This window comes from Natator depressus, chromosome 4 (genome assembly GCF_965152275.1).
Source record: "Natator depressus isolate rNatDep1 chromosome 4, rNatDep2.hap1, whole genome shotgun sequence".
NCBI classification, from domain to species: Eukaryota; Metazoa; Chordata; order Testudines; family Cheloniidae; genus Natator; species Natator depressus.
Genome location: NC_134237.1, coordinates 16163850 through 16191753, shown reverse-complemented (window position 1 = coordinate 16191753; position 27904 = coordinate 16163850). Strand labels below are relative to the sequence as shown.

General features: G+C 46.1%; 1 protein-coding gene and 1 long non-coding RNA gene across 3 annotated transcripts; both read right to left on the bottom strand.

Annotated features, from left to right (window-relative positions):
- Window positions 1–7062: 7062 nt before the first annotated feature.
- On the bottom strand, window positions 7063–13758 carry PRDM8 (PR/SET domain 8). 2 transcript variants are annotated; one of them, XM_074949958.1, is made up of 5 exons: window positions 13448–13746; window positions 11082–11302; window positions 10005–10236; window positions 8952–9465; window positions 7063–8427 (listed from the first exon to the last, which is right to left on the bottom strand). In XM_074949958.1, the coding sequence occupies exons 2-5, from the start codon at window positions 11298–11300 to the stop codon at window positions 7965–7967; spliced, it is 1428 nt and encodes a 475-aa protein (XP_074806059.1). In that variant the 5' UTR covers window positions 11301–11302; window positions 13448–13746; the 3' UTR covers window positions 7063–7964. The 2 variants fall into 2 exon arrangements, with proteins under 2 accessions (XP_074806059.1, XP_074806058.1); XM_074949957.1 differs by having other exon boundaries at window positions 8095–9465; window positions 13448–13758.
- A 1334-nt stretch (window positions 13759–15092) lies between these two features.
- LOC141985763 (uncharacterized) lies at window positions 15093–26797 on the bottom strand. The gene is made up of 3 exons (XR_012639011.1): window positions 26628–26797; window positions 25916–26068; window positions 15093–15493 (listed from the first exon to the last, which is right to left on the bottom strand). It is a non-coding gene; the product is annotated as an uncharacterized LOC141985763 (long non-coding RNA).
- Between the last annotated feature and the right edge of the window lie 1107 nt (window positions 26798–27904).

The following is a 27904-nucleotide window of genomic DNA, read 5'->3' as shown; positions in this document are numbered from 1 at the left end:
TCTCTGGCTCTTTTCCTATCACCCGGAATTGCTGGGGGGGGGGGGGGGGAGAGGAGGGGGCAGGGGCTCTGCAAAAGCTCTCTCGAGATAGGAAAGTTGAGCAAAGCAGCCGAATGAGCGGATCGTTTATGTAAGGGAAAAATCTGGGTTGAGAGGGCAGGTGAGTTCGTTGCACACAAGGTGTCTATGTCTCTCCTGTTTGGAGGCATTCAAAGCTCAGCCACACTTGCATGGTCTCCAGCCCTGGCCTTTTCATTTGTCTTCCACCCTCCCCTCCAGGCAGCGCTCCACAGCCAGGAGGATTTCCCCATCTGGTTGATTTACACAGGTCTCTGTGCTGGGTGTCGCTGTTTGGCTATGTTTGGCTTTCCCGATCTCCTCTGTTTTCTGCTTCAAGCCAAACAAGCTCAGGGTTTCTTTCGCTTTAGCTGATGATGGGAGGGGAGGGGAGAGGAGCCTAGATTTCCACATATTGACAAGAAATTAACCAGGAAAGGTCATTCCAATTTAAGCAAATTGAGGCCAGTGCCTGTCACCACTAGACCTAGGGCCAGATCCTGCTCTCAGTTACAATGGGGTAAATCCGGAGTAACGTCACTGCCCTTGACAGAATTAATTCTGATTTATTCCTCTCCTCGCTCTTTGAGGAGCAGGATCTCACCTCTGGTATCCAAGGATCATATCGAAAAACAAATGCCATATTAAAGTCTTGACGAACCCCCACAAGGGTAGAAAGGTATTTAAAATGGACACTGAGATTCCAGTGAGACAGATGTTCCCTTTGCCTAGCTATTTCAGCCCATCTATATGATGTTACATGTGGGATGCCGTCCCTTTCCGACCCCTCTGCAAATAATACACAGCAGAAAGACTGGAGCCCCTTAAGTCCAGGCTTGAAACAGACAGGCTTCCATGCCTGCGTTGCTCTTTGGCCAGGAAGAGTTTCCACTGTTGCATCCAGTGAACTTTCTGTGAATCCCAGGCCAGAGGGATGGATGGTCAGAGACGGAAGCTTGCTTTGACAGTCAGACGTGGAATTGTATATGCGTATGTTTACGGCTATGTATGTCTTCTTCTTCTTCTTCTTCTTCTTCTTCTTCTTCTTCTTCTTCTTCTTCTTCTTCTTCTTCTTCTTCTTCTTCTTCGCCTCTGCAACCTGTGAGTTCATCCCATCCCCACCGCTGCTATACAAGCATCCCTTCGACCCCCTGAGAGGCATTGGCTGATTTAGGCTCCAGAAAAAAAGGAGTTTCTCAGCCAGGACAGGTGGCTAGCTGTGGGCTGTGATGCTAGGTGTTTGACAGGGAACAACTAACAGAGAATAAATTTGGCAAGGGACATGAAAAAAAGAAATAACTGTACCTTGACAGTAACCACTGTTCAGAAGGTAAAATCTTGGTGCTTTTTTGTTTTGTTTTAACTTTGAATATATTTCATGGATTGGCAGCCTGGCAAATATCACTTTGAACCATTTTGAACTAACAGGATAGATAGATAGATAGATAGATAGATAGATAGATAGATAGATAGGGTGTATGTAGGTAGATAGATAGATAGATATTCATGAACCTTTGCCTTCCTCTGTGTGTGTGTGTGTGTGGGGGGTATATGATTTATTTATATTAGGGTTAGTTGGTCAGATCTGATTTTTAAAAAATACTATTTCTAAATTTTCCAGTTTCATTTTCCAGTTTCATTAACTTTTAATAACAGTCCTGGCCATGGGAAGTTTGACATTTAACTAGTAACGGGTCCCTCTATAATGAATCGAAGGCCCTCTCTCTGCTGTCATGCAGTGACTTCCAAACTGCAAACTTTGCAAACCACAAGACCCCACTGCACGTAGATGTGCTCAGCCCCCAATGCTCTCAGACCGCTAAGGATCCAGGGTACGATCCTGCTTTCATTGAACTCGCTGGGAATTTTGCCATTGATTTCAATGGAAGCAAGATCAAGCCCCAGATTCCACTTGTCTTAATCAGGGGAATAGTCCCATTCAGGCTACAGGTAAATAAGGAAGCAGGATTTGATCTCTAGGTCCAGAGGCTGTAAACAAGCAAAAGATCGTCTGTCATCTTAAAATCTTCTCGCCACTGTATGCCTTTGAACTTTGCCCCGTTGAAATTAATTCGTCGTTCTCCCTAAATATCGGGGGTCACTCGGATTTTTTTTTAAATGTACCTCTGCAGAGTGAATGGGTTTTACCATTTTGAAAAAATGCTTAAAGCCTGGAAATGAGCGGAAAATAGTGACCAAGGAAGAAAAGAACAAAGTCTGCTTTCTGTTATGAAAACTGATCCGATGAGCCCAGTACTAAAAGTCAATGTGTGTGTGAAGCCGATGCTCACCGTTGCCCTGCAATCCCTGGATTTTAACATCAGCAATCGACCTTAGGGAGCGGTCTCAGACATACCCTGGCACAAGTGACGGGCGCTACTTAACAGAGGAGGCCTCAAAGGAGCGTGAGCACAATGCTACTTGGAAGAAGGATGTGCGGCTGAGTGTGAGAAACACTCCCCCAAACACACACGCACTTCGGCTGAGTGTGAGAAGCTCGCTGCCAGAGCCGAGGCTTTGCAGCGTGGCATCAGAAAGAGGAACGTGGTTCGCTTGTCTGCTCTCTCCTTCCATTAGCGAGGTGGGCTTCTAAACCAACTCAGAACGCCTCCTCTGGACTCTTCAGAAGCTGGAAACAAAATACATGGAAAGCTGCCGAGACTGGAGTGGCATCTTCCCTATTTTATTCACCTAAGCGTTCTCCCTCACCCTCAAAGGCTTTCCTCCTCAATGCATTTTATTTTATATCCCTTCAGTTTCATTCCCAGGCACCGTTATTTACATTAAACGTTTTGTTTTGCATGTTTTTCATGCTGTACGAAGAGAGTTGTAATTTTCAACAGCACTAGTCCACTAAAGGGTGGAAGTTTATTCATTTTTCTTTGGCACCCTCGACCTTGTAAGCGTCAGCCTATTGCCTATACATATATCTTTTCATAATGACCTGTATTTGAAGGGTGGTATCATCTGATCACTTTAATAAACATAAGACTTTAGGTGCCCGGTAGAGACCATAGAGTTAAAGCAACGGAAGGAGATCTTGAATGGGGGCAAATGAAGAAACATGCTAATCACAGTGTGGCACCAGGGTAAAATGATTTTTTTTAAAGACTGTCCCAATTATAATAGTTAAGCAGAGCCGAGTGGGTAAACGCCGTTGTTTGGAGATAAAGTTGGGGCTAAAATTTGCTGATCTTCCTTTCTTTTTTGCTCGAAATTTTCAAGAGCCTTACAAAGTAAACTCCCCAGGAAGCAAGCTGTCTCAGGTTAGTATTTCATTCCTGTTTGATTAACATTAACGTTGTGTTGATGCCTTCTGCTTGGCTGCCGCAGCATCCAGAGCTGGAAGGGTCTGGTTCTATTAACTGGGCGAATTCTCCGATTCCTCTTTAGATAGGAATGTGCAAAAGGTTGGCTCACGAACAAGTGGATATTGCCGGTTTAACCTGGGAGGAATGGGGGATAGGTGTTAATAGTAAATGAAAAACGCTGAGTCTCGAGTGGATTTTTAAAAGGGGGGAAATATGGCCGTTTCCAGCTCCGGGATTTTCACGTTAGACCTTTGCCTGGTGACTAGTTTCATTTCGACCCTGAATCATTTATTTCAGTTCATTCAATCCTTCCGTACTGCTGTCTAATTACGGAGAGGAACTGTGTCCTGTGGAAGGAGGGATTCCTCTATTAGGAGTTAACGAACGCATCAAAGCAAACATTTTACATCTAGTTTCAACAAGTAATCAGATCCCCAGACGAGCCGGGAATTGGGCTCAGTAGAAATGGCTTGCGATAAATCAGTTTCACACAATAACTGCTTTTCTCCCCACAGGGACATGATGGGCTCAGAGCTGTATTTCTGATTGCTCCAAGGCAAGACCATGGCAGTACAGTGTCAGAGAGTTTGGGAAGGGAGCTGTGAAGGAGGGATCTGATTTCTGGGGGGAGAGGAAATGACAAACGGTAATGGAAGGGGTAGTGCTGGACAGAGAAGGAGAGCCACTCCTGGGAAATCAGTCTTCTTGGTAAAGGGACCAAGCAGGCAGATTTGCGGTGCGTGCCAGTAATCGCTGAGATAGATTTAGGGTTAGGGCAGAAGGAATCTAAGGCCTTTCTTCGACCTGGGGAGAAAATAATCTACATTGGAGGGTGAAATCCTGGCCCCACTGAATTCAACAGGAATTTGGCCACTGAATACAATTCAGCCGTGTTTCCACCCAAGCCTTTCCCAGTAGGGCTGGGAATAGGGAGTTAGAGTTGACGGGAATCATTGCTACGGAAAGAGAACTGGCCTGAGGATACTGTTCCTGAGCGGAAGAGGGCGCTAAATCCTTCTCTCCGGGAAAGGGTGGGATTTAAGGCCCCGCTGGGCAAACCCCACTCACGAGCAGTCCCAACAAAAACTACTCACCGAGTTTGCAGGATCGGGTCCTTGCTTTATAAATCCGGGATAAAGAGCTGCTTGACCGCGCCCTAGGGGTCTGGGGAAACGCTGATGCGACTGTGATGAATGAAAGTAGGAGACAAGAAGGAAGGTAGCCCGCGGAAGGTTTCCCTTTTGCGTTGTGTTTTTCGATTTCTAACTGGGGTATAAACTAAAGGAATAAAACATAGGGCTGTGTACCCATGGTAATTCGGTGTGTCATTTCTATTTAACCTGCAGTTCTAAAAAGTATGCAAACTATTGTAGAAACATTCGACTATGTCTGCTTATAAGGGCGTGTGTGTGTAAACCAAATTACACTCAATGCGGACTTTTTCAGCAGCGGATATATCAAATCAGAACACACGCAGATTTTGTAACCATTCCACCCAGTCAAGCTTTCTGCAGGGGTTTTCTTTTAGTGCTGTTATTTGACCCCATGGACTAGACCGGAGGCATGGACGGAACCTGCCCACCCGGCTTGGATGATGTCAAGAGTCTCTCTTGCAAAGGTGTCCCTCAAACCTCTGTCTGCAACAGCCCTCCCATCTCGTTTGCTTGAATGGTGAGGCTATTGAAACTTGCTCCTGCTGACCAAATCGGTGCAAAGTGTGTCTTGCAGCTGTGAAAGGGAATCCCAAACATTCACATATACATTCTAGATGCTATATTTTTGGGGCTCCCACTGACGTCAATGGGTGCTTTGGGTGAGCGAAGAATGCACGATTGCATCCCTTAAAAACAGATTAGGGGCCAAATTCAACTCTCTCTTACAAAGTGCAACCCGCTCTAATATCCTTTACATGACGCCGGACTAACGGTTGGCACAATTTGATTCACGTTCCCAAGGATTCCAGTGTGTGATCTTTAGCAGCTCTGCCCACATCCCGGACATCACCGTCTGGCTCTGAGCCCACTGATGTCGAAGGACTAACTTCAGAAGGCTTTGGCTCGAGCCCTGGCAGCCATATATTGCCTAGGAAAAAACGGCCAACGCTGAGAAGGGAAATTTACATTACTTTCGTGATTTGCGTCCTGGAGGCTCAAAACAAAAGGCAGTTTTCTTTCCACACAAAAGAAGTCAGGCCAAAGTCATAGCCACAGTTGTACACAAAGGAAAATGTCATGCACGAGGGGGAAATAACAGTGGAAGAAAGGGGGGAAAAGGCACCACTAAGCCCTTTGTATGTTACATAAAGCGGCTGGATTCGATCTTAACAATACTAGTGTCTCAATCAACTCTGTAATGATGATGGCTAGACGTGTCTGTTTATTTTCACTGATTAGAAAAGATGTGGAAATTCCACTGAAGGTTTGAGACCTTCCATAACCGGGGGAAACGGGTGTAGTTCGCCCTTCACGGCTACATCAGGGATACAGGGTCTGTGTGAGCGGCCGCCGGTTCGAAGAGCGGGTACTTCATCAAGGCTGCCAGGGATATAATTCCACGGAGGGGGGGCTCGCCCTGAAAACCATAACCTCCCAATTGTATTCCATCTCTGCCACTTTTCCGGGGTCTCTTCCGAACCGCAAGAAGTCCACCATGCCATCACAGGCAGCGGGATGTAACTGGATGATGACAGTGACTAGGAGTGGCAATTGGCCGTGTATATTTATATATTCCCAGAAGAACAGTGATTTCAGTATTGCCATTAACCCATTTGCTGAATGAGCCTCGTCTTCCTACCTGGGATTTTTCTATACATTTGTTTTTGTTTTAGTTGTAAAGAATTGCTATTGTGCTAACAAGGTTTCAAAGACATGGGTGGTTAGTCTAGTTCATTTTAGCTCTTATCGGAATGCTGTCAGTACAGTACATTTATGGAGACTTAATATTCCTTCTTTTCAGGAAGTATTAAAAGTACTCTCTTATAGGACATAACAGCGCGGTGCCTGGGCTGTATTTCCTATAGTGCCTCAGCATCAGTGGCTTTTTACAAAATAAGGTATCGTGCACAGAGATCCCAGGCAAAGGCAAGCCTAAAACGCATGGGAATTTGGTGCCTTTTAAAAGACGGATTTCCAACTGGCCTCCTAATGGCCATGAATGTTGCAGTCATTCTTGCACAGGCCCACAGAGTGTACAGCAAAATTTAAACTCTCCTTATAGATCTAGTTATATAAATTATCTGTCGCCAGCCATTTGTGAAGATGCTAATTACACCGCTGCCGAAAAGAAAGCGGACACGGAAGGGTCAGCTAAACGGCAGGCGTGCTTGTCTACACGTTTTGTCCTTTGAACATGAAACCCAACACATCAGCACAATGTTTCCAAATGATAATCAGATGTTGCTTTCTGGAGCTGTATATTTCCCCACACAGTGGTGCAACACTGCTGTATCTAACCCCTGTTAATTACACTGTGCTCAGAAACAAGGGGGCTATACTAGAAAGTTTAATATACCCTTGATTATTTTTCTTGCCCACTATTTCTAATGGATCATAGATGCCTTTCTCCTTTACAGTAAATAATATTAGCGTTTTAACCCTGTACATAGATAGGTCACGCTTTCTAAATAAGTACTTATCAACATCCAAGTGCTTTGAAGAAAATAAAGTCATTTATTGTCAAAGCATCCAACATACCCAGATAAACTATAAAGTTGAATAAAATCTTTTTAAGGGAAAAAAAGAAACACATAACTATGCAGACTTAATTTCACTGGCACAAAATTACACTTTGTATTAAAAGGAAATACATATTTACAGAATTGAGGACATTCTGCACTGAAGTCCATAATCATTTCATGATACATGCACTTCCCCCTTGGAAACTTAAATAGAGTCAAGTCCTTTGATTATTTTTTTTTAAAGAACACAAACTGTCATCAAATGCAGAAAGCATTGCATCCTCCTTCCTTTTTTTAACTTTATATCTAAAATAAAAATTTACCCTTACATATAATTATTACATCTAAACCATAAGTGCTTAATAATTTAAGTAGAAAGGTATGACAAATGCATCAATATGTTGCAATATATGACATTTTAAAAAATGTACTTTATTAGTTTTAAAGTTTTTTTATTTTTATTTATTTTTTTGGGAAAGTGAAAATGCGTGCATTCGAACAGAAGAAAGAAAGAAAGAAAAAATCCAACCCTTCCCCCGGTTGGTCTGGTATGTTGCAAGGTAAAGGCCCACACTTTCAAAAGCGACTAAGGATTTGGGGTGTTTGTTCAAACAGAAACACCTTCAAGAGGCCTGACTTTCAGAAAGTAGTAAGCACCTGCCTTCTGAAAATCAAGGGCCAGATAGATCCTCCACTGATGTATATTATCATAGCACCATCCAGGACAATGAAGGTTGATCAATTTTGGCAAGTGGGGATCTGGGTAAGCTTAGGGTGACCAGCTGTCCCCATTTTTTTAGGGCCAGTCCCAATAATCGGGGTTTCTTCTTGTATAGGAGCATATTTCCCCCCCACCCGTCTCCATTTTTCACACTTTCTATCTGGCCACCCTAGGTAAGCGGGCAAGCTTGTCTCTCTCACTAGCAGCAGCGGGTCCCATCTCTGAAACACCCCAAATCAGCTTGGAAAACGAAGGCCCACTGGGATCCAGACCCCTCCCCCCCGTGCCTGCCCAGCGATGGGCTGAGGAGGGCCACGGTGCGTTCGGCTCCCGGGAGGGTTGCACTGGGGTGTGTGTGTGTGTGTGTGTGTGTGTGACTATACAGCCGGGGGGCGGGGGGGGGGACATTCAGTTGTGGGAGGTCATGTGCCGGGAGAGGTGGTGGCGCTCGCGGAAGGACTCGTTGCAGATGGGGCACTTGAGCTTCTCCTCGCGGCGGCGCTTGACCAGCGGCTCCAGGGCGTACTCCCGCTTGTGGTGGGAGCGCATGTGGTAGACCAGGTCGGAGGTCATGCGGAAGGAGGCGTTGCACTTGGCGCACCAGTTCTGGGCCGGCAGGCACAGCGAGGTGAAGGAGGGCGGCAGCAGGGTCAGGGCCGAGGGCAGCTGCAGCTGGAGCGGCCCGGCCGCCGCCGAGCTCTTGGGCCAGAAGGCGGTGGCGTAGAGGAAGGGGCTCTGCTTGGGCGCCCCGCCGGCGCCGGGCAGCTCGGCGGCCAGCGGGTCGGCCGGGTAGAGGCGGGCGGCGGCGGCGGCCTCCGGGCAGGGCTCGGCCAGCTTCTGGGCCAGCCCGAGCGGCGCCACGTGGGGGAAGGCGGAGCGGGCCGGCTGGGAGAAGGCGCTTTTCCGCTCCTCCGCCTTGCCCAGCTGCGGCACCGTGGTGAAGGCGCTGCCCCGCGCCGGGCTGCCCCCGGAGAGCGGCCCGCCCGGCCGGGCGCCCAGCAGCGGGTCCCCGGCGCCCGCGGGCGAGGCGCGCTGCGGCTGCGGCTGCTCCGCCGCCGCCTCCTCGCCGCCCTCGGCCTCCAGCCCGCGCGAGGCTTTCTTCACCTCCACGAAGGCGCTGCGCTTGGCCTCGCCCGTCTCCGGGCTGGGCGGCCCGAAGAGGCGGCCGCTCTCCTCCAGGCCGAAGTAGCTGCCCGCCGGCCGGTACTGCTGCTGCGGGGTGCACACCAGGTCCTCCTTGGGGGAGGAGGGCAAGCGGCCCCGGCCGGCCCCCTGGCCCCGCTCCTCGCCAGGCTCCTCCGGGTATTTCCGCTTGGCTTTGCTGCCCGCGCCGGCCTGGGGGGGCGGCGGCGGCGGCGGCGGCGCGGGCGGGCTGCGGCGCGGGGAGCTGCCGCTGCCGCCCCGGGAGTTCTCCAGCTCGCGGGCCAGGTTGTGGAAGTCCGTGGAGGGCTTGGCGTTGCTGTTGCTGTTGCTGTCCTGGGGGCTGGGGTAGTTCGGGTGGAGCGGCCCGCCGGGCTTGCAGTATTTGTTGGCCCCGGGCCCCAGGCTGGCCGCCGGCTCCTTGCCGCTGTCCTTGCCGCGCGGCTCCTCGGGCTCCGAGCTGGGCAGTCGCTTGGGGCAGCGGAACCGCAGGTGGGCCGCGTAGGGGAACTCGAACTGGAAACGCTGGCTGCACTCTAGGCAGGAGTACGGGGGCGACCCTGCACCGGGCAAACACACACACAACACACAACAACCACCGGTTAGTCGCCGCTCCGGGCCGCATCTTTGGGGGACTGGCCGAGAATGGAGACTGGAGTCCCTTCCGTTCTCTGGGGCAGGGACCGGCTTCTGCTCTGTGTGTGGACAGGGCCTGGCAGCCCCGAGCCATCATTAGGGCCTCTAGGCTCCAGCAAAATAGTCCTATCCTAATTAATTACCCTTTATCCGGGTCACTTTTTGCTTTTGGGCCCGTGGAGTAGAAACGAACAGATTATAGTCCCTAATCTCCTCTTGCATTTCCAATATGTTTATAAGTGATGCTCTGGACTACCTAATTAACATCGGTTTAGTCAAGCTAATTTGCTCAGCTCAGTCCCCCACCTCGCCTCTCTCTAACTTTGTTGGCTGCATCTTCCTCACCTGGATCTTCATCACAGGCATCAAATAGCTTCTTGAAAACCAAACAAACAACAACAAAAAAAACCCTACCCGACTCTGTCTGGGAGATGCAGAACCCTGGCCTGGACGCAGCACTTACCGTTCATCTTGCTGTGGGATCTGGCGGTGTTGAGCAACAGTAATTCCGTCAGTTCTTTCCCGTACCAAACTAGTAACTCCTCGTCTTTGGCAATCCTGCGAAGGGACCGATAAAACAATTGTCCATTTTTGATGTAAGCTTCTAGGTTCTGTTCTTCTTTATCTCTGGCTGACTGGACCAGACGGAGCCACATTAGACCTTCGGAGGAGCCATTTGCTGCTGAAGTGTCCACCTAGGTGAGGAAGGGAATGCAAGAAATCAGAGGAGAGCAAGTATTCCCACACTCCTCACCCCCCACAGACGTTTCACCAGGCTCCGGAAAGGACACACACTAGCGCTTGTCGGAAGTGTGCAAGTCTTGAAAAATACACGTGGCTTTTCTGGGCCACGGAATCCTGCCAGCTACTCTTTAAACATTGTAATGGATTTGTGCTAGCTAAGGCCTATGTGAATGCGGCCTGTTCTCCCCCCCGCTCCCCCAAACTTTATAAAGGCACAATTACCGGGCCACATCTGCACAAGGTTTATGTGAAGTCAATAATGTAAAGAAATCTTCCAGGATTCCAAATGATTATGTCTTTCTACTCTTTTGTGGGTGGGGAAAAGATGTACAGAGAGAGCAGCAAGATTTGCTAAAAGAGGGAGGTTTGATAAAATCCATTAAAATGTTTTAAAAATTGAAACATCTGTTCGGTCTGTCTTAAATGCAACCATACGCAGCAGCTCTGGAAAGGCATCTACAACCACGATCAACTGATTTTTTCAAAGGTTTTGGTGCATATGTAAATGACAGCTGATGACGGTTCAGTCCTGCTGGCTTTCATCACAGGAGTAGTCCCTCTGAAGTCAGCGGGGTTACTGGTGTGGGGAAGGCGAGCAGAATTGGTATTAATCAATCGGCACAACCCAGCGATTAAAAAGGCAATTGGAAAACCTTTCCTGAAGTGGAAAACGTTAGTGAATTCAGTCCCCACCCTCCAAAAGTGCATCCTTGTGTCACCGCTGCTCGTTTGCAAAAGCGAAGGACGCGGGGAGAGAATGTAGTGCGTTTACATCTTGGAACCAAACCATCCTTACCCGGAATATGTAAGGGACGGTTCTCTTGTCAGTGGATTTAAGCGCTATGAAAGCGATGCTGTCATACAAAGAAGTGTGGCTGAGTACGCAAGGGCCGAAGATAGCATTTTCCGGGATATCGCAGGTGGTGTAAACGCTGGTGAAAATATCCGTCAAACATTGCTGGACTGCCTTGGCGTCTCCGTCCCATATACCCCTTTGAACGCCGGCGTCCTCCATCACTACAGGCGGAGAGAACAGGGGAAGGAGACGCGTTACATAACTTGTACTGGAGGCATGGGGTTTTTTTTAATACAAAGTAAGAGTGTCATTGATTTTAGGGGAAAAGAAGGATGACAAACGTTCTACTTAATCGCGACTCCTAATTAATAATGTGAAAGCACCGGCAAGCCGCTCTCATCTGTGCAATATTTACAAAGTAAAGGTGTATTTAAATTAATGAAAGGAGGGGTTCGCGGAAGCTGTCGCGATGATTTATTTACGAGGAGACCCTAATCACCGGAACACAGAAGAGGTAGCTCTGTGTATTAGCCATACACGCGGAGGGGGCGGGGGGAGGGGGGAATCGGCATATTGATCCTCTAAAGCTAAAGCAACTTGGAGGAGTTGCACAAAAAGAAACGCAGCTCAGGAGCTTCCAGCCCAGCAGGATTCTGTAGAGCTGATGTGCTGGGTTTTTTCTTCTTCTAAAGAGAGGGCCAGTGCTCTGTTGCATGGTGTGACAGAAGAGCATAGCGAATGGATTTCAAGTGGACTGTCAATGTCACTGATTTCATGTCGGCTAACCTTTAGCTCTAGTCTACAAGAGGGAACGTATGTCTGCTCATTATCATAATCCACCACTTTCCCTCCGAGACTTTAATTAAAAGCAGCAAGCAGAGGTAATTATTTTTACCTCGACACGCTTATTTATGGATGAGGGTGAATCCCAGTTACCTTGTTCTACAAGGGGAGAGATTCAGTCAAATGTGACTTGTGAAGTGTACAGGTACTATGTACGAGCATCCCAGTCTCTGGCTGTATACAATTTGTGTAACGAGTTGTGAATTCTGGCTTTCCCATCTCTGACATTCCTTCCCTAAAACGCGACTGTTCCAGGGGGAAGTCTCTAACGGTGGGGCGTCCAGTTTTAAATCATCCTCGGGTTGGCTTTTCCCAAAAAGTACCGATCCTCTCCACGCCGGTTTACAAAGCCGAGAGAGAGAGAGAGATGAATAGCTTTTAACTGGTTGAGAATTCTGCCTCCATTTACAAATAGCTGCTTTTTAAGGGGCATCGATCGATATTATTTGTTTCTCTTTTTTTAAAAAAAAATTCTACCGGCAGATTGTACAAACCGTTTTTAAAGGGCTTTCCCCCCATATTTTAATAGATAACTGTGCCATCGAGTAACTTATTTCTTTAGAAGCCAGCGATGGAAGGGCCAGGAAATAGCGGATCCTAATTATTTATTGAAAACGGGTGATTATAGAATAATACTGTTACTGTCGCTTATTTAGCCTACTGTGATTTATCATCCAATTAAGCGCTTCAATTCTAAAACTGATTTAAAAAAAAAACAACAACAGCCAGACCATGCCTCTGAAACTGGCATTTCCCAACCATTTGCCCTAATCCGTGTCACATTTGTCTCTCACACAGAGCGAAATTAAACCCTCAAATGTGCAACTTCATTGATTATTCTACGGTGGCGAAAGACACCCCCTTACCGGTTTCAGAGCAATTTTAAAAGAGCATCAAATAACCCACCGCTTCTAGGATTTTTTTTAAAACGTGCCTGTTTTCTCGTCTCCTCTCATTCCCCTGCAGTTCAGTGTTATAGCCTCTCCCTCCCCCCGAGCTCCCTCTCTTGTTGGTTTATTTATTTAATGTCAAGTCCCTTTCCCACAAGCTTTTCATGGTAGTGGAGGTCGCAGCTCCAGTTGGAACGCAGTCATTTAAACGCAATTCTGTGTAACAATACTGGCAAACGCTCCTCGGGACCCGGGGTCTAACACCAAGAATAACCGCCCCCCACCCCCACGGGGACCACAGAGCTCTCTGCCTCGCTTCCCCCCTGTCGCCCCCACCGCTTAACAAAAACCAACCCCGTGGTCCTCTCTTTCTCCCTCGATCCCCTTCTCCAGAGCCAGGCGCACTCGCCAAAAGCAAAGCCACCTCCGAGTCATTGTCTCCCTGCACCGAGCGGAGCTCACTGTTCAACCCCCATCTATTTCTGCTCAAAACTCCTTTTCTTTGTAGCGATCTGGCTGGCGGTGTATCTCCCTCCGTCTTTTTTACTGCTAGAAAATAAGCCGGGGGAGAAGAAAAGAAACCAAACGCGAGTTCTCCCCCCACCCAACCCCCCCGCATGCATGTTTACTTACCAGGAATCAGGTCAGAATATAATCCCAAACGCCAGGAAAGCAGAAAGTGTCCAAGGCTGAGCTGCGCTCCGTGTTCCCCCCAGGGTCTGTGGTATCAGTGTATTTCCATGGCAGTGGGAGAGGGTCGGGCTGCTGTCCTGGGTGCTCTGGGCAAAGAGGTGGAAGGAGAGAGACAGAGAGAGAGACAGAGAGAGAGAGAGAGAGAGCGCGAGCAGGAGCCAGAGTTGTACAGATGGACCCGATGCAGTGACTGACTGGCAGACAGACGCGCACTTTTTGTTTGCTGCACAGAATCTGCCCAATGACGCGTGACAGCCCACGTCCCCTCCCTTTAACTCTTTCGTGGGCTCGGCGCTCTCCCTGCCTGTCTCCCCTCCCTCTCCCCTTCCTGCTCGCTACCTGCAGGTGCTGCCCCCCCCCCCAACCTTTTCTTTGGGATCCCAGAGCCCGATGCTTTGAGAGCATCCTCCTAACGCGCCTTTTGCGGCCTACGGATAAAAGGGGAACCTTTTATTTTAAAGGGGTGGCATGAAAACCCCTGCATCAGGCTTTTTTAAAATGTTATGGTGACTTCTGTATGTGTGGGCAACACGAATTTCTAGCCAAACGGCAGCCTGGATCTCAGAAGAAGGAGGCCCATTCCCAATGTAAGTCTCCTCTTCGAGGCTTTCACCGTGAGACTGCGCTCCCCTTACAGATGCTGATCCTGGCGGGGGCAAACGCCTCCATACTTGCTTTGATTAAGGGGAAGAATTTAACCCCCTTCCTCAGTCAGCAGGTATCACTCTGCAGCTGTTAACTAGGCTAGGACGAAGTTTAACAGCAGGTTGGGTTGGGTGAGGGTGTATTTGGATCCGCCCGTGTTACTGTAGCCATTCTTATTTCATTGCTAAACCACCCAGCGTATAAGAAATGATCCTGGCCCAAGAGCCACCCGTCTAGATGCACACAATCCATTTGCTCTGAAGATAGTCTTCACCTGTTCGCAAGTATCTCGCTGTATTTACAATCCACTCCCTGGCTTTGGGCCCCGGGTACGCTTGCAGAATTTTTTCTCCTCTTGTTTATTCAGCAAAGATCCCTTTCTGGGGAGTTATCCTCTGGATCGTTAAAGCCCTGTGTGGAATTCCACCAACTATTAAACTTTGGGATCTAAAACGAGCGAGACAGGACTCTGACTTTCGGAAATGTTACTTTTCAGCCAACGGGGTTTGGTCTTACAATGCAAGGAAGAGCCTTGGCGCTTACTTGGCTTGCAAGTGTCTTTCCAGGTGATAGGCAATTCTGTTGTCTATTGCTGTTGTTCTTTCTTTAATTTTAGAAACCAAAAGCACCTCTTGCCCACAGTAAGATGGGCTTGGCATTCAGTTTCCTCCAGCTTGAATTTACTCAGGGTCCTTCCCCTGGGAGACTCTCTCTTCTGATGCAAAGAGACCATGAAAGCTATATGTAATGTTTTTCTAAAATGAAATATAATAAATTTTCCCCCGTTTCGTCTGGCATATTTGGATGCTTCCTCGCTGCTTGGAACCTTTCTTCTTTAGCCCTGGAATAAACAAGTGGCTTTCCTCTGAATAAACACACTTTAGCAGTAAGGAATAGCAAGGGGGGGCGGTGTTAGACCAGGCTCTGCACATCCGGAGGGTGTCTGAAAAGTTATGAGGAGAGCGTAGTGATAGCAATTTGGGGTGGGGGGGAAGGGATGTTCCTCTTCTGGTTTTATAGCAGTGTCGGAAGTTGACGCCTCAGGGTCTCCTTGGGTCACCTCAGGAAGGGGTTCTGCCCCGCTTTGGGCTCGCAGTGTGGCCGAGAACGCAGAAAAAGAAGGGACCAGGACAACTCCTCACCCACTGACCTGCGCCTCCCTGCATCCCTCGCAGCGGCGCAGGGAGAGCAGGATGGTTCTGATGGGACAGCGCCCTGCTTTGTCACTGACCTCTCAGCACTGGGGCGAGGAGACTCCCTGAGCTCTCTCTCACAAGGCTTTGTCCCGTCGGGAAACCAACCCAGATCCGCTTGGTACAACGCAGCCATAGGTGAAAGCCCCTGGGGGAAGTTAGAGAGAGAGAGAGAATGAGATTAGACTGCTTAACATGGACTGCTTTTCCCTCCCCCCTTCTCTCTGCTGCCTCTGGCTTCCTGAAGGCAACGTCTTAAACCCCAGCTCCCTTCAGGCCCCCTTTAGACCATTACCTTTGGTGATAATGTGCCTCGCCTGGAATAGACTCCCTGAGGGATTCTCGTCCAGACACACTACATCCACTAGGTTCTGGTTGTGTTTAGCGGCCCCTCCTCTGACTAGTGACACCTAACTCTCCTGTCTTGGGTTATTTCCCACCCCCCTAACACAAAAGAGCCCTGGAGAAGGGGGACCCGTAAAGCCTCGTAAAGCCCCATCCAATAAGCCACTTTAAAATGAGAAGGGGAAAATCCACACAAAAAAGACCAGGCAGAACTAAAGCAAACTTGAAGGGCAACCGCAAGCCCCTGCTCCCTGCGCTAGGGTGAGACGGGGAAGGGAGGGTGCTTGAGGCGGGGTGGCCGCAGCAGCGAGAGGAATGGCCCTAGGTGTGAGCGCCTGGAGGCGAGGATTCCGCAGGGAACCGCAGTCCATAGAAAAGGCACCAGGGGGCTGCTTTCAAACGCCACCGACCCATATTGACGTCTAAAGGCTAGGCTCGTACCTGAGCCAGCGGTTGTGGAGGCTGAGCCGTCCGGTGAAGCAGCCCGCCCTTTCCCTGCCTAACCACTCTTTGGAGTCACATTATTGCTCTCCTTTCAGAAGCGGGTACAAACCCTTAACCCGTTGCCTTTGTCAAAGCTTTGGGAAAAGTTCCCAATAAGTTTTGCATTTTCACGTGTAAAGAAAAAGTCCTTCTGCATGGCCACTATACAGGTGGCATCTTCAGAACAAAAACGGGCTGTTTACCAGTTCCTCACCGATCTCCATCCTTCCCAACACAGCGTAGATGAAAAGAGAGAGAGAAAGACACAGAGCGTTTCACAGGGGTGAATAGAAAGAGTTTGCAATCAGGGAGTTGGATAATGGTTGGATAATGGTTTCAAATTCACTTATCCTCCCCACAATTACGATTTTTCTGACATTAGGATTAAAGGCTGCATATAACATGCTTTCAACATTTATCTTATTAATTCCACAAAACCCTTCCTCTCCTGGACCAGAGATTGACATAACATTAAAATTATGGGAGTAAACCCAATTTAGGCATTAATTCCTGCCTCTAAGATTTTTGTCCTGTGTTTTAAATGATGCTGTTCTTGCTTTGTGATCTAAATTGTCCAAATGACCGTCATTAAGAGGGGAAAGAGAAAATGTACACGTTTTTATTTGCGAGAATTTTAAGGGACCTCACGGTGCATAAACTAGTTTGAAATTGCTTCGACAGTATGAGTTACCGAAATTCCCTGACACTAAAAGGGGTTGGTAAGAGATCTGTGTGCATTTATCCAGCTTCGAATGCGATTGTAAAAGTGAAGCCCCGTCCACAGCTTCATCTAAGCCTCACAGAATAATAGTTGTATACCCATAACCGGTCCCTTTTGAAGTTTGTGTTTTCCATTAAAACATTAAAAACAAAGCCAGTCCCCTTTCCCTAACCCCTCCCCGCCCCACCCCCCCCAAAAAAAACACTGTGCCTTTAGTTTTGTACGTTATTTGGTACATTAGTCCAGAAAAAAGCCAAAATTAAGATTTTGATTTTTTTTTATTTAAGAGATGGCTATTTTTCTAAACTAGATGGAAAGAAGCTTCAAGATTACTGAGGTGGGGGAGCGCGCCTATGTTTCGTAGCAAAACTCCTAATGACTTCAATGGAAGCAGGATCGGGCCCAATTGCATAAGTGGGAGAAATTTGATCCAACCAAAATCATATGAGAGGTTAAATTCCCTTCGCACATCCTGCCATAGGGCATAATTTAAGTGTTACTATGAAGCTCAGCAGGTGAATTTTCAGTCCTAGTCAGTCATACAAACGGTGGGAGAGATCCTGTATTATTTACTGCAGCAAGTTTCTCATAAAGTCTAAATATGGCCTGCAAAAATTGGGCGGAGAAATTGCAGACACCCACTGTGAAGAATCACCAACATATAAAATGAACCAGGGCCTCTCAAGTAACATGCTAGAAAGATCTCTTTTAAAAGAAAGTTTGAATCCAGTATCTCAAATGAAACAGCACACAAGCAAAAATATGGAAATGCCTCATTTACAGAAACACTTTTTAGTCGAGCTCACCTTGGTCACCAAGCTCAGTTTATTTCAAACTTTGTAATTAGCACCAGGCTAGTATGTATGGCAAAACATACGAGTTGCATAAAAGCAGACATGATTTTTAGTCTACAGAAGCAACTTGGTTTTCTTAGAGAAGAGATCTAAGATGACAAAGCTTCTTTTAAAGGGGTCGAGTAAAAATGAACGACATAGATTGTCCCTGCAAGGACAAATTTTATTCACTTTACTCAGTCGAGTAATCCCTGAGAATGAAGGTAGCCGAATTTGGCCTTATGTTAAATAGACATCAGTGAAATAAGAAGAAGATTCTCAAAACAGTATTGTAAGTATTATGCTGCGACTCAGGTGAGAGCAATTACAGCTTGTATTGACAATGAACTGTATTGACAATGCAGGGGGATCACCTCCATTTTAAAAAAGGTAGGTAAAGAATCCCACCGTGTATATACAAAAATCAGCGTTTAGATTTTCACAGTACAAATTCTTTGCTGTGAATTGTCTTCAAATGTTCTCATTTTAGCAGCATTCAAGGCAACCCAGCTCTAGTCTGGCTGTGTGTTGAGTAGCTGATCATCGCTGAGTCTACGTACGACTCTGACACTGAAAAGGCTACATTCAATAGCCTGTGTTTTAATCTATTGCCACAGAAGAAGAGCTTTAACGGAGCCTGTTAGGGAGTGGGACGCTCCATAAGGCCCTATAGTAAAACCGGGACAGCCAGAATAGGTCAAATCAAAAGTAGTTTTAGTGTAGTTTAGTTGTAAATCTATACTCATGACTTCAAATGCATGCAGCTTATACTGTACGCATGTGTGTGTGCAGAGGACATACCTACATCTGTGTGTGCATGTCTGCGTCAGAGTGACTATTTATATTCCGGTAATTTGGTGCATTTCACTAACAGCTTTCAAGGAAACACTCTGAAACGTCCAGTTTATCCTGCTGTACTCTACACCAAGAGTTGATTATCTTTGTTTCCGCAGTTAGGCGGTCATGAGAAAATGATCAGGGGAAGGTCATCAGTTCAGAACACTGAAAAGCAACCCCATCACAACGAATGGTGAGTAAGCATCACTCCTGCTAGAAATTGTCGGGGCTCCTGTGAGTAAGGGTGTTACTAGTGTTTTTAAGGCCCGGCTTGACAAAGCCCTGGCTGGGATGATTTAGATGGGGATTGGTCCTGCTTTGAGCAGGGGGTTGGACTAGATGACCTCCTGAGGTCCCTTCCAACCCGAGTCTTCTATGATTCAAACCAAGCCCTTCCCAAATTCCTCACTGTAAAATGGCCCGCTGCGGGGGGTAGATATTGAGGAGGGTAAGGAGAAGCACTAAAGGAGGATGAAATGTTTGAATAAGAAAACGGTAGTATCCTTTTAAATGAACAGTATGCCAAGCTTTTTGTACTCAGCGTATTAAGATGTAAACTATAGAAGCACTGGCTACTTAAACTGATGGTTTAGGTTACATGATTGGGAATCAGTGGCTTTTTGTAGTGGACTGGCGCAACAACAATCATTCATAAATATTTACCTGGGGCTGATCCTGCAGTCCCTACACAGATAAAAGTCCCACTAGTAAAGAGTAGTATCTATAGCACATTTCATCGCATAATCTTGTTTCGGGGCCTTAGAAAGGTAGGTAGGTAGCATTGTCGCCATTTTACAAAGGGGGAAACTGAGTCACGGAGAGACATCATGTGACTTGAACAAGCTCACTCAGCAAGGCAATAGCCGTGGCAGAGCAGAAAAACAACGCAAGTCTATTGACTCCCAGTCCCCTGCATTAACCACCAAACCACACTGCTCAGGAAAGTATTCCCTTCCACGGTGTTTTTTCTATGCTCACCAAGGGATCTGAGGAATGAAGTAAAAGGGGATGTTGGTGTCTAGCTGTAAAAAACACCTTGTGTGCGTTTGCAGTGGAAATTGATTTTGGTTAATTGTAAAGATGACTTTGGGTTCTTGGAAGTGCTCTTCTAAGTCCAGGTAGTGATAAGGGTAAGATTTGCACAGATGACCTGGAATCAGTTAAAAACACATTGACAAGATTCGTCAAAAATACAAATGAAGAAGATCTGAAAACCACCCCCACAAATAACACAATCTTTGCTAAAGCTAAGAGGAGACAGAGAGGTTCATTTGACCCCTGATGTTTTCGAAAGAGTCAAGAAACTCCACATTGGCATAGTCTAAATTCTAATAAATTAGCTTGTACTGCACAGAAACTATAGTCCCCAGGTATGTTTCGGGGATGGGGAATGGTCAGGTGTGGGTACTGGCGTGGTAGTCCTTTTAGGTTTGTCTAGACTAATTTGTGGGCCTGTTTATACTCGAATTAATTGAGTGCTAATTAACTCGAATTAACTAACAAGGGAAAGTGCTGATTTGATAGCTGAAAAGTACACCACTGTGGTCAGTTTCATGGACCTACCCTAGTCAAAGAGACCCGTCTCCATTAGAATCTGTCCTCCTGCAGTGTGAGGCCAGTATTGTTTTACCTTGGTGCTCACCCACCTTCCAAAATATCTGAGTGCTATAAAGATGTGCGCGCGCGCGCACACACACACACACACACACAGAGTATGTGTATTATTCAGATTTGTCCACACATGGGAAGAATCAAGATGTGGAATATATATTACTTAATATTGAAAGAAATGTGGGTGTGTCTATATAAACGCTCCCCCTCGGATTGATTTCAGGCTCTTGTTATTTTAGTCTGAAGGTAGGTAAAAGAACGGGCGGCCAGCGGAATGAGCTGAGAAGTAGCAGTGAGAACAGAGTGCTGGAACAGGTCTAGTGCTCTTCTTTCACTGTCTCCCTCTCTCGCCACAAATTGGGGGATGTACAGAACCAGCGAGACATTTGCACTTGTGCCTCCAAGGGAGAATTCAACCACTACCTCACTGAGATTTAGGCGTCACAGTTTGTGTGTGAGGCGACGAAGGTGAGAGCCCCACTATCTGCAGAGATTTGCAAGTCAAACCCAGCGAGAAGAGCATCTTTCACCCCATCGTATTCTTAGCTACTGTTAGGGAGAAATCAGCGTTCTGTTGCTATTATTGGAAGCCTCAAGCTTGCATTCACGATTGCCTTCTTCAGCTAGGGAATCAGTCATGTGACTGTTTTTCACACCACATGAAAAATGTGCCATTCACAAGAAAGAGGATTTGTTTTTTTTACAGTAGCCAATGTCAAATAGCCAGCCCCCTATTCTGATTGGCTGAAATTTAGGTTTTGATGGGATTTTGGGAATCTCAGTTCCTAATCAGCTAGTTGGCATGAGTGTTTTAGTTCCCACTCCGGCTGATTTATTGCCCTTTGTCCCTATAAAGCACTAATCGATAGACCCCCAGCTTTTAAGGAAGCAGGAAAAAGTCCCACGCTACATATTGTCTCAGTTGTTACTGTAATGATCACACAAGCCACTTCTCAGCTCCTTTGCTGGGCAAGCTATCTCCTTCCTTTTGTCAGATCACGTGTTGTTCCCTATATGTGCGATTCCCTACCCCTGGCATCTCAGTGACAGCCTGAATGCAAAGCTAAATCCGAATGGAAACTCTATGCCGGGTTTTCAAGATTTGGGAAGTTCTATCTGGCACATTTACAGCGAGAAACTCCCGTCAAAGATTCGAACAAGTGAAGGATGGTATTCAGATAACCCAGTAAGGCTTTTGATCCTGCTTGTTTGACTCATAATTAACGTTAAATCTTCGGGGGAGGGGGAGGGTATTCCTAAATCGTGGGGACACTGGGTAGGATATTTAATAATAAATTCAAACGACAACTGGGCAATAAAGTGGAACTAAACGGGACTGATTTGCTAAATAATATAGCTGGGAGCAAAAGAACAGCGACAGGGCACTGGATTGCTGAAATGAGCACATTATTATTATTGACTAATTGTCATATGCATTAAACTTTATTTAATATATCAGGCACTGGTATGGGAAATGGACAATATGTGTGTATAGGGAGTAAATACACACATCCACATCAATACACAAACATACATTCATATATATATATAGTAATTAATAGAAAATGAAATCATAATAATAGGGTGTGTTCTTACCCATAGGAAGGAAAAAGTAGTTGAAATAGGTAAAAGAGGAATTATCAGGAGCTTCCCTAAGATTTTGCTCTGCCATATTAGAGGCAGAGCAGAAAAATAAGTCTGTGTAAAGTGAAATGGATTATTTTCTCTAATGTAGTTTGCCCACCTAAAAATTACTTATCCTTTAAAAAAGTCACATTCAATTAAAGATTTTTCTTCAATGTAAAGTTACCATGGGGATGAGTATGATAGGCAAGCTAGATAGATAGGCAGGTAATCCATCCCTAGCCATGTCAAATAATGCTCCCCCCACCCCCAGATTCCTTAGAATCAGATCAATTTACTGCATACAAACTTGTAGTAAAAAGATCTTTCTTCATAGATTAATAGATTTTAAAGTCAGAAGGGACCATTATGATCACCTATTCTGATCTCCTGCATAACATAGGCTATAGAATTTCACCCATTTATTCCTGCATTCCCAGTTGAGATAGGGCATATCTTTCAGACCCGGTCCTGAAAGGCCTTCCCTGCTCCACTTATATTTCAGGAAGAAGGGGAAAAAGATGCTTTTGATTCCCCACTTCCAAATGGTAAACGCTGCCTCAAATCTTGCTGCTTCTCTTTTCAGTGGGGTGAGAATAATGGAGGCCTGAGGAAGTATCTATTCCTTTTACAAAATATGCACCCATCAATCATGTCTATGCATTTTTATAACGAACTACACTAATTAAATACAAATAGCCACCGGGAAAAGTCTAAACCCAGAGAAGAAACTCACCTCAACCATACCTTTTACTTATGCTAGGCCTGAGGGAACATATAAGCTTTTCAGGGTTTGTTGGAAGTACATAGGAAGGAAGCTCTAGATCAAGGCCCTGCCACTTGGTTATGTCCTGCCTTCATCTGCTATCATTCAAATCTGGGGACTTTTAGGTAGGGTAGCTCACTGATCTCAAATACTGCGGGGGGTTAAGGAAATAGGCGGTATCTAAAATAACCAGGACACAAACAATATAAGGCTTTATCAAGTAAAATCAAGTGAAGTGAATCCAGAAACAAATTGGTTGCCAGAGCAGTCTATGGAACACAGGTGTAATGTGATCCACACGTCACACCCCGCTAAGTAAATGGACTGTTTCATTCTGCTGCAGCTGAAGTTTCTGAATGCTCCTTGAGGGAATCTCCATGGAGAAGAAATTGCAGCAGCGTCTAATTTGGAGGTACAATAGACATGGATAACTTTCTTTGGTCACATCCTCTTGGATACAGTGGGAAACGACTCTTCAGGCTTTTGGTGCTACCTGAGAAACCCAGGAGCAACCAGAAGTTCAAAAGGACTCGTAGAGTTTAGAATCACCAACCCCTATAATAGAGGAAACAGACCTTACATGTTCCACTTCTTCTGGATGTTTCCCCTCACCCGACTAGCATCACATCCATCTTGTTTTGAGTTTTGCCTCAGGCATCTCAGTCTCATCTAAATCCCTGTCTTAGTTAACCACTGGGTAAGCAAACATGCTCCACTGTCCAGCTCTTATGAAAATGAGATGGAGAGAGCAGTTCATCAAAATCCTCATAACACCGTAGCCAAACCCTTTCAGTCTGTCTGACAGCAGTCTCGTATACACTTCTCTGTTTCATGGGAGTGGGAAGCATGTCTGAGAGATGTAGGTGTCCTTGATGGCTGCTTTAATGGGGGTGGTTTGGATGATGGCTAAGGCATTGACATGGTATCCCAGATGTCTTATCAAAGGAAGAGATCTCTTGTTTAGATTGGTGTCTCACAGTGGGGGGAATAGTCTTTCACAAAGGCATGGTCATCACTTGGGGGAATGCATAAAGTTGAGGTAAGTATCTCAGGGACAGAGTACACCGTAGATGAGCCCATAAAATGGATGGGTACATCTTGGAAGAAAGTGACTTGAGACAAAATACCACACATTCCTCCATGTATCTGTTAAGTACTTATAGCCATGCACCACCTGGGCCTTAGGGAAACATTACCACTAAGCAAGTGGCCATTTAAATATCCCCCAGTATATTGATAAGCACTTCACCAACATGTGTGTAGAGGAATTATTTCAGTGAACACTTACTGACCAGTTCCACACACAGTTATGGAAATGTTTTAAGTAGTACCTCCAATGCTTTTCTTGAATTTGATGCCTTGCTGAAGGACTAGTCCCACTACACAGTTTCCTCCCCCTTTTCTCAACTCAGCTCCAAGACAAGTCCCACATTTCCATTCCTTTTATATTTCCCTTCCCCGCATTAGGCACCATTCTGCCATATATGTCAATGATATTTGGAAAGATTTTCCAAATTTTCATTTGAAAAACCATGACTCTAAAGTTTACTCTCCACAGACTCAGACTTTTGCTATAACTCACTCCCACAAAGATAAAACAATCTCTGTCCCAACAACAAAAACCTAAGGCACCTTAGATACCTCATACAGGTTTATTAAAGCCCTCTCTACTCCAATGTACAGAAAACTACAGAGAAAGATCCAAACCATAGGCACCTTCTCCTTTCCTCTCTGCTATTTCTCCAGCCCCCAACTGCACTTGAACTTCCGATGAAACGCTTCCAGCATGCTTCAGACTTGAGAAAAGCTTAGCAAGTGCTCAGGAACTATTTAGATCTACAGAAATGTATATTCACCAAAGCATTCAATAAATAATTGAGACATGACTGGAAAATGCGTTTACCAAACGTTTATTAATTATGATCTTAAAACGATTGAGGGAAAATGTCAGACTGAGATTTTCAGAAGTGATTTATTATTCTGGGTGTCGAACAGTTTGAATTTTCAGCAAATGCTAAACATCTGCCTTCTGAAAATCAAGTACCTTTAATGTGTGTCAAAAATGACTACCAAAATTTAAGGAATCCAAAATCACTAGTTTTCTTTTGAAAATCTGTTCCTACGATGTTTACCTGGTAGAAATGCTAAGGACAGTTTGAGAAATGTGAAAAAAAAATCCCTGGCTTGTTAACAGCTTTAAAAATGCTAAACAAGAATTTATATTTTGATATGGGGAATGCCTCCACAATGGAGTAGTATGTGAGGTAATGAGTGTGGGAGGAATTGAAGGGGAAGTGCCTCTAAGGCCAGAGTCTATGCTAAATCCTGCTGTGTCTAAAGGTCCATCTGCCCTAGAAACGCAATGACCTCAAGGGCCCTGGTTACATTATCGCCAATCATTGTTAAAAGCATGTAATATAGATGGGACCTTTACCATGACCAAGGACCATGTTCCTTCACTGTCTTTTGTGCAATTTGGGGACACAGGTAATGTCTTCAGTGCTTAGATACAAGTGATGAGCATGTAGAAACAGTAAAACCATAGATAGATAGATAGATAGAGGGGGTATATGGAGATAGATAGGTAGGTAGATAGGTAGATAAAAGAAATTGAGTCATGCTTTAAGGATGTAAGTACCTAGCTGTGTGTAGTCAGAACACTGACAGAGCTGTGTCGGTCAGAAGCACTGGGCTTTGGTCTAAATTTGGTCCCATTGAAGATGACAGTAAAACTCCCATTGACTCCAGCGGGAGCAGAGTGAGGCCAACGCTGAGTTCTTTTGAAAATCTCGCCCATAGTGTAGGTGTGTTCTACAGCCAGGGAGGGGAGGCCACCAGCAGCCTGACCCAAAAGTCTCCTTGAGCAAAGCCTGGTGGCCACCCTGCATTGCGTGGCTTATTAGGATGCCACCATCAGAATCTCCCAGCGTGGATTTATAACCGTGTAATCTTCAGGTCCGCATCCCAGCCCACCTAGGGGATCAGCTTGAATTCTGAACATATTTTGATCCACCATTATGACACCGCAGCCTGTTAGCTAGCAATTAACTTTCCCTCCCACCGCAGCCTTAAGAGCTGATGCAGCTGATGCAGCTGCTTCAGTGAGTGAGAATTCCTGAAGTTTTCAGGCGTTTGCTCAACTTTGGGAGAAAAGACGGGGGGAGGGGAAAGATGCGGGGTTTTCCAGCCCTGGCTTTGCTAGAGCAAGTTGACACAGGGTGCGAAGGAGCCTGAAACGTAAAGAGATTTATTTTCTCTAGTCATAAATCTCATCCCGTTGTGCCTCTGACCAACCAAGCATGATAAAGTCCTTTTCCATAAAGTATTCAGTATTAAAGCCACAAAGCTCACCCAATCAGTAGCCATCTGCTTCTACCATAACTGCTGCTCCAGAAGCAGGGAAAAGCAGCCAGGAAAGAAAAGGCACCACTGTTAGGGCTCCGGGACAAATGAGGAGGCGCTGAATAGCAGTTGAAACCTTTAGTTTGCCTTGTGTATCTGTATCTATAGAGACAGAGAAAGAAAGGAAGCATTATATTGATACAACAATTGTAAAACAAAAAAAGGAAGAGGCATCTAAAGGGCAATATAGCATGCATCAGAGGGCCCCACACAAAAGGGGTGCTAACAGATTTATAGAAACCTTTAATTGGTTTTCAATTGAAACATACAGAGGGTGAGGGGAACCTGTGAAGAGTGGCGAAATGTCCTGCATTCGTCTTCTGTATAAGTGAACGATTTAATGTGGCCAAATAATTTTAACGGGTCCCCCCCTCCACGCCCCTCAAAGCGGCCCTGCCTGATTGAGAACGCTTTTCCTCCTTGATTGCCCAAAATAACCAAACTCCAGCAGAAAAACCGCTTTCAACTTGATCACCAGCTGATTTACAATGAAGATTGTTTTTATTTTTTTTTAAAGGAAGTTTAATCAGGGTCCAGAGAATTGCTGAAAGTGGCTCCCCGTATTTTGCCTCGAGAAATACACACTGCGTTACAGCGATCTAGTGGCCATTGTCAAAAAGGAGAGAGGAACAATGTGCAGTTCCCTGAGATACAGACTCACCCTGGTTGGTTTAATAATGCGATCAAGATCAGTATTAATCTGATGCCAACAATTAACGGTGACAATGTTGTTTAACCCATTTCTGCCCTTCGTAGCAAGCAAGTACATGAGACTCCCCAGCTTCTTGCGGAATTCTGGACTCTAGTTCGTTCCATCGAGTCATCTGTTATTTCGACCCTCCATTATCTTCGTTGGTACCCTAATTAATAAAAATCAAAGGCAATGGTGCATATTACGATTATGAGAGAATAGAAGACGGGTTTGAATAAAGCCGTAGAAGTGTGTGTGTGTGCTGGGAGGGCGGGGTGGGGGGGAGAGATTCATTTAACGACACGATGGAGAAATCTCAAGCAGTGCGCTAACCAGCCCTTCGTTGGGCAAATCCCAACTCGTTGGGATTACACGGGCCAGTTTGTTTCACCTACTGGGCAACCCAGAATCGCCCGTGCAACCATTCAGCCAAACACCGTGTCAAGCGCCGAATTAGGTCACTTCACTCAGAAGGCTTTGGAAAATGATCAGCTAAATGAAAACAAGTCGTGCCAGCGGCACCATGTTTAGTCAGGAGCGACCCCTCCCCAGCACACATCCACCACTCCCAGGTAATTACAGGATTAATGATTGTGTTATTTGATTCCATAACAGAACTGTGTTTGGTTGAAATACACATCATATTATGTTAATGGTCTCTCACCGCGCTCCCCCCGTGTTTGCAGCTGAGCATTTCTCTAACCAGGCTAAAATCAGACTGAAAAGACCCCAGTCACATCAAATGTAGTAGGTCAGAAATGGCATTTGTCCGTGTAAGGGATTAATAGAGGCATTGTATAATGCTGCTTTTCAGAATTACTCTCGGGATTAAGAGGCAGATATGGCAAGGGGACATATTTTGTATTCACTATCCATTTTGATTAATGTTTACTGGAGGATTTGGGGGCGAATACTTACTGAACTGGCCCTGGCACTTGGGTGAAAGCAGTGCAAGGAAAGTTTTATTTATTTTCAGCTGAGCCCTGTTAGGGCAGCACAGTAAGTGGAGTGGGAATCCAGGGACTGATAGGAGAAAGAATACTCTCGCTGGTCTGATCTGCGGTGCTTTCCCTCTTAGTTAACGTGGGACTTTCCAAAAGTTGCATTCAAACACTGGGATGGAGAATGAAAGGGGGAAACGTTCACTTGAAATGGGAGAGACACACGGGGAGACAACTTCTCTGGGAGTGCTGCTTTGTGCATGTGTGTGTGTGTTGTCGCCATCTCAGATTGCCCTCAGTAACAAA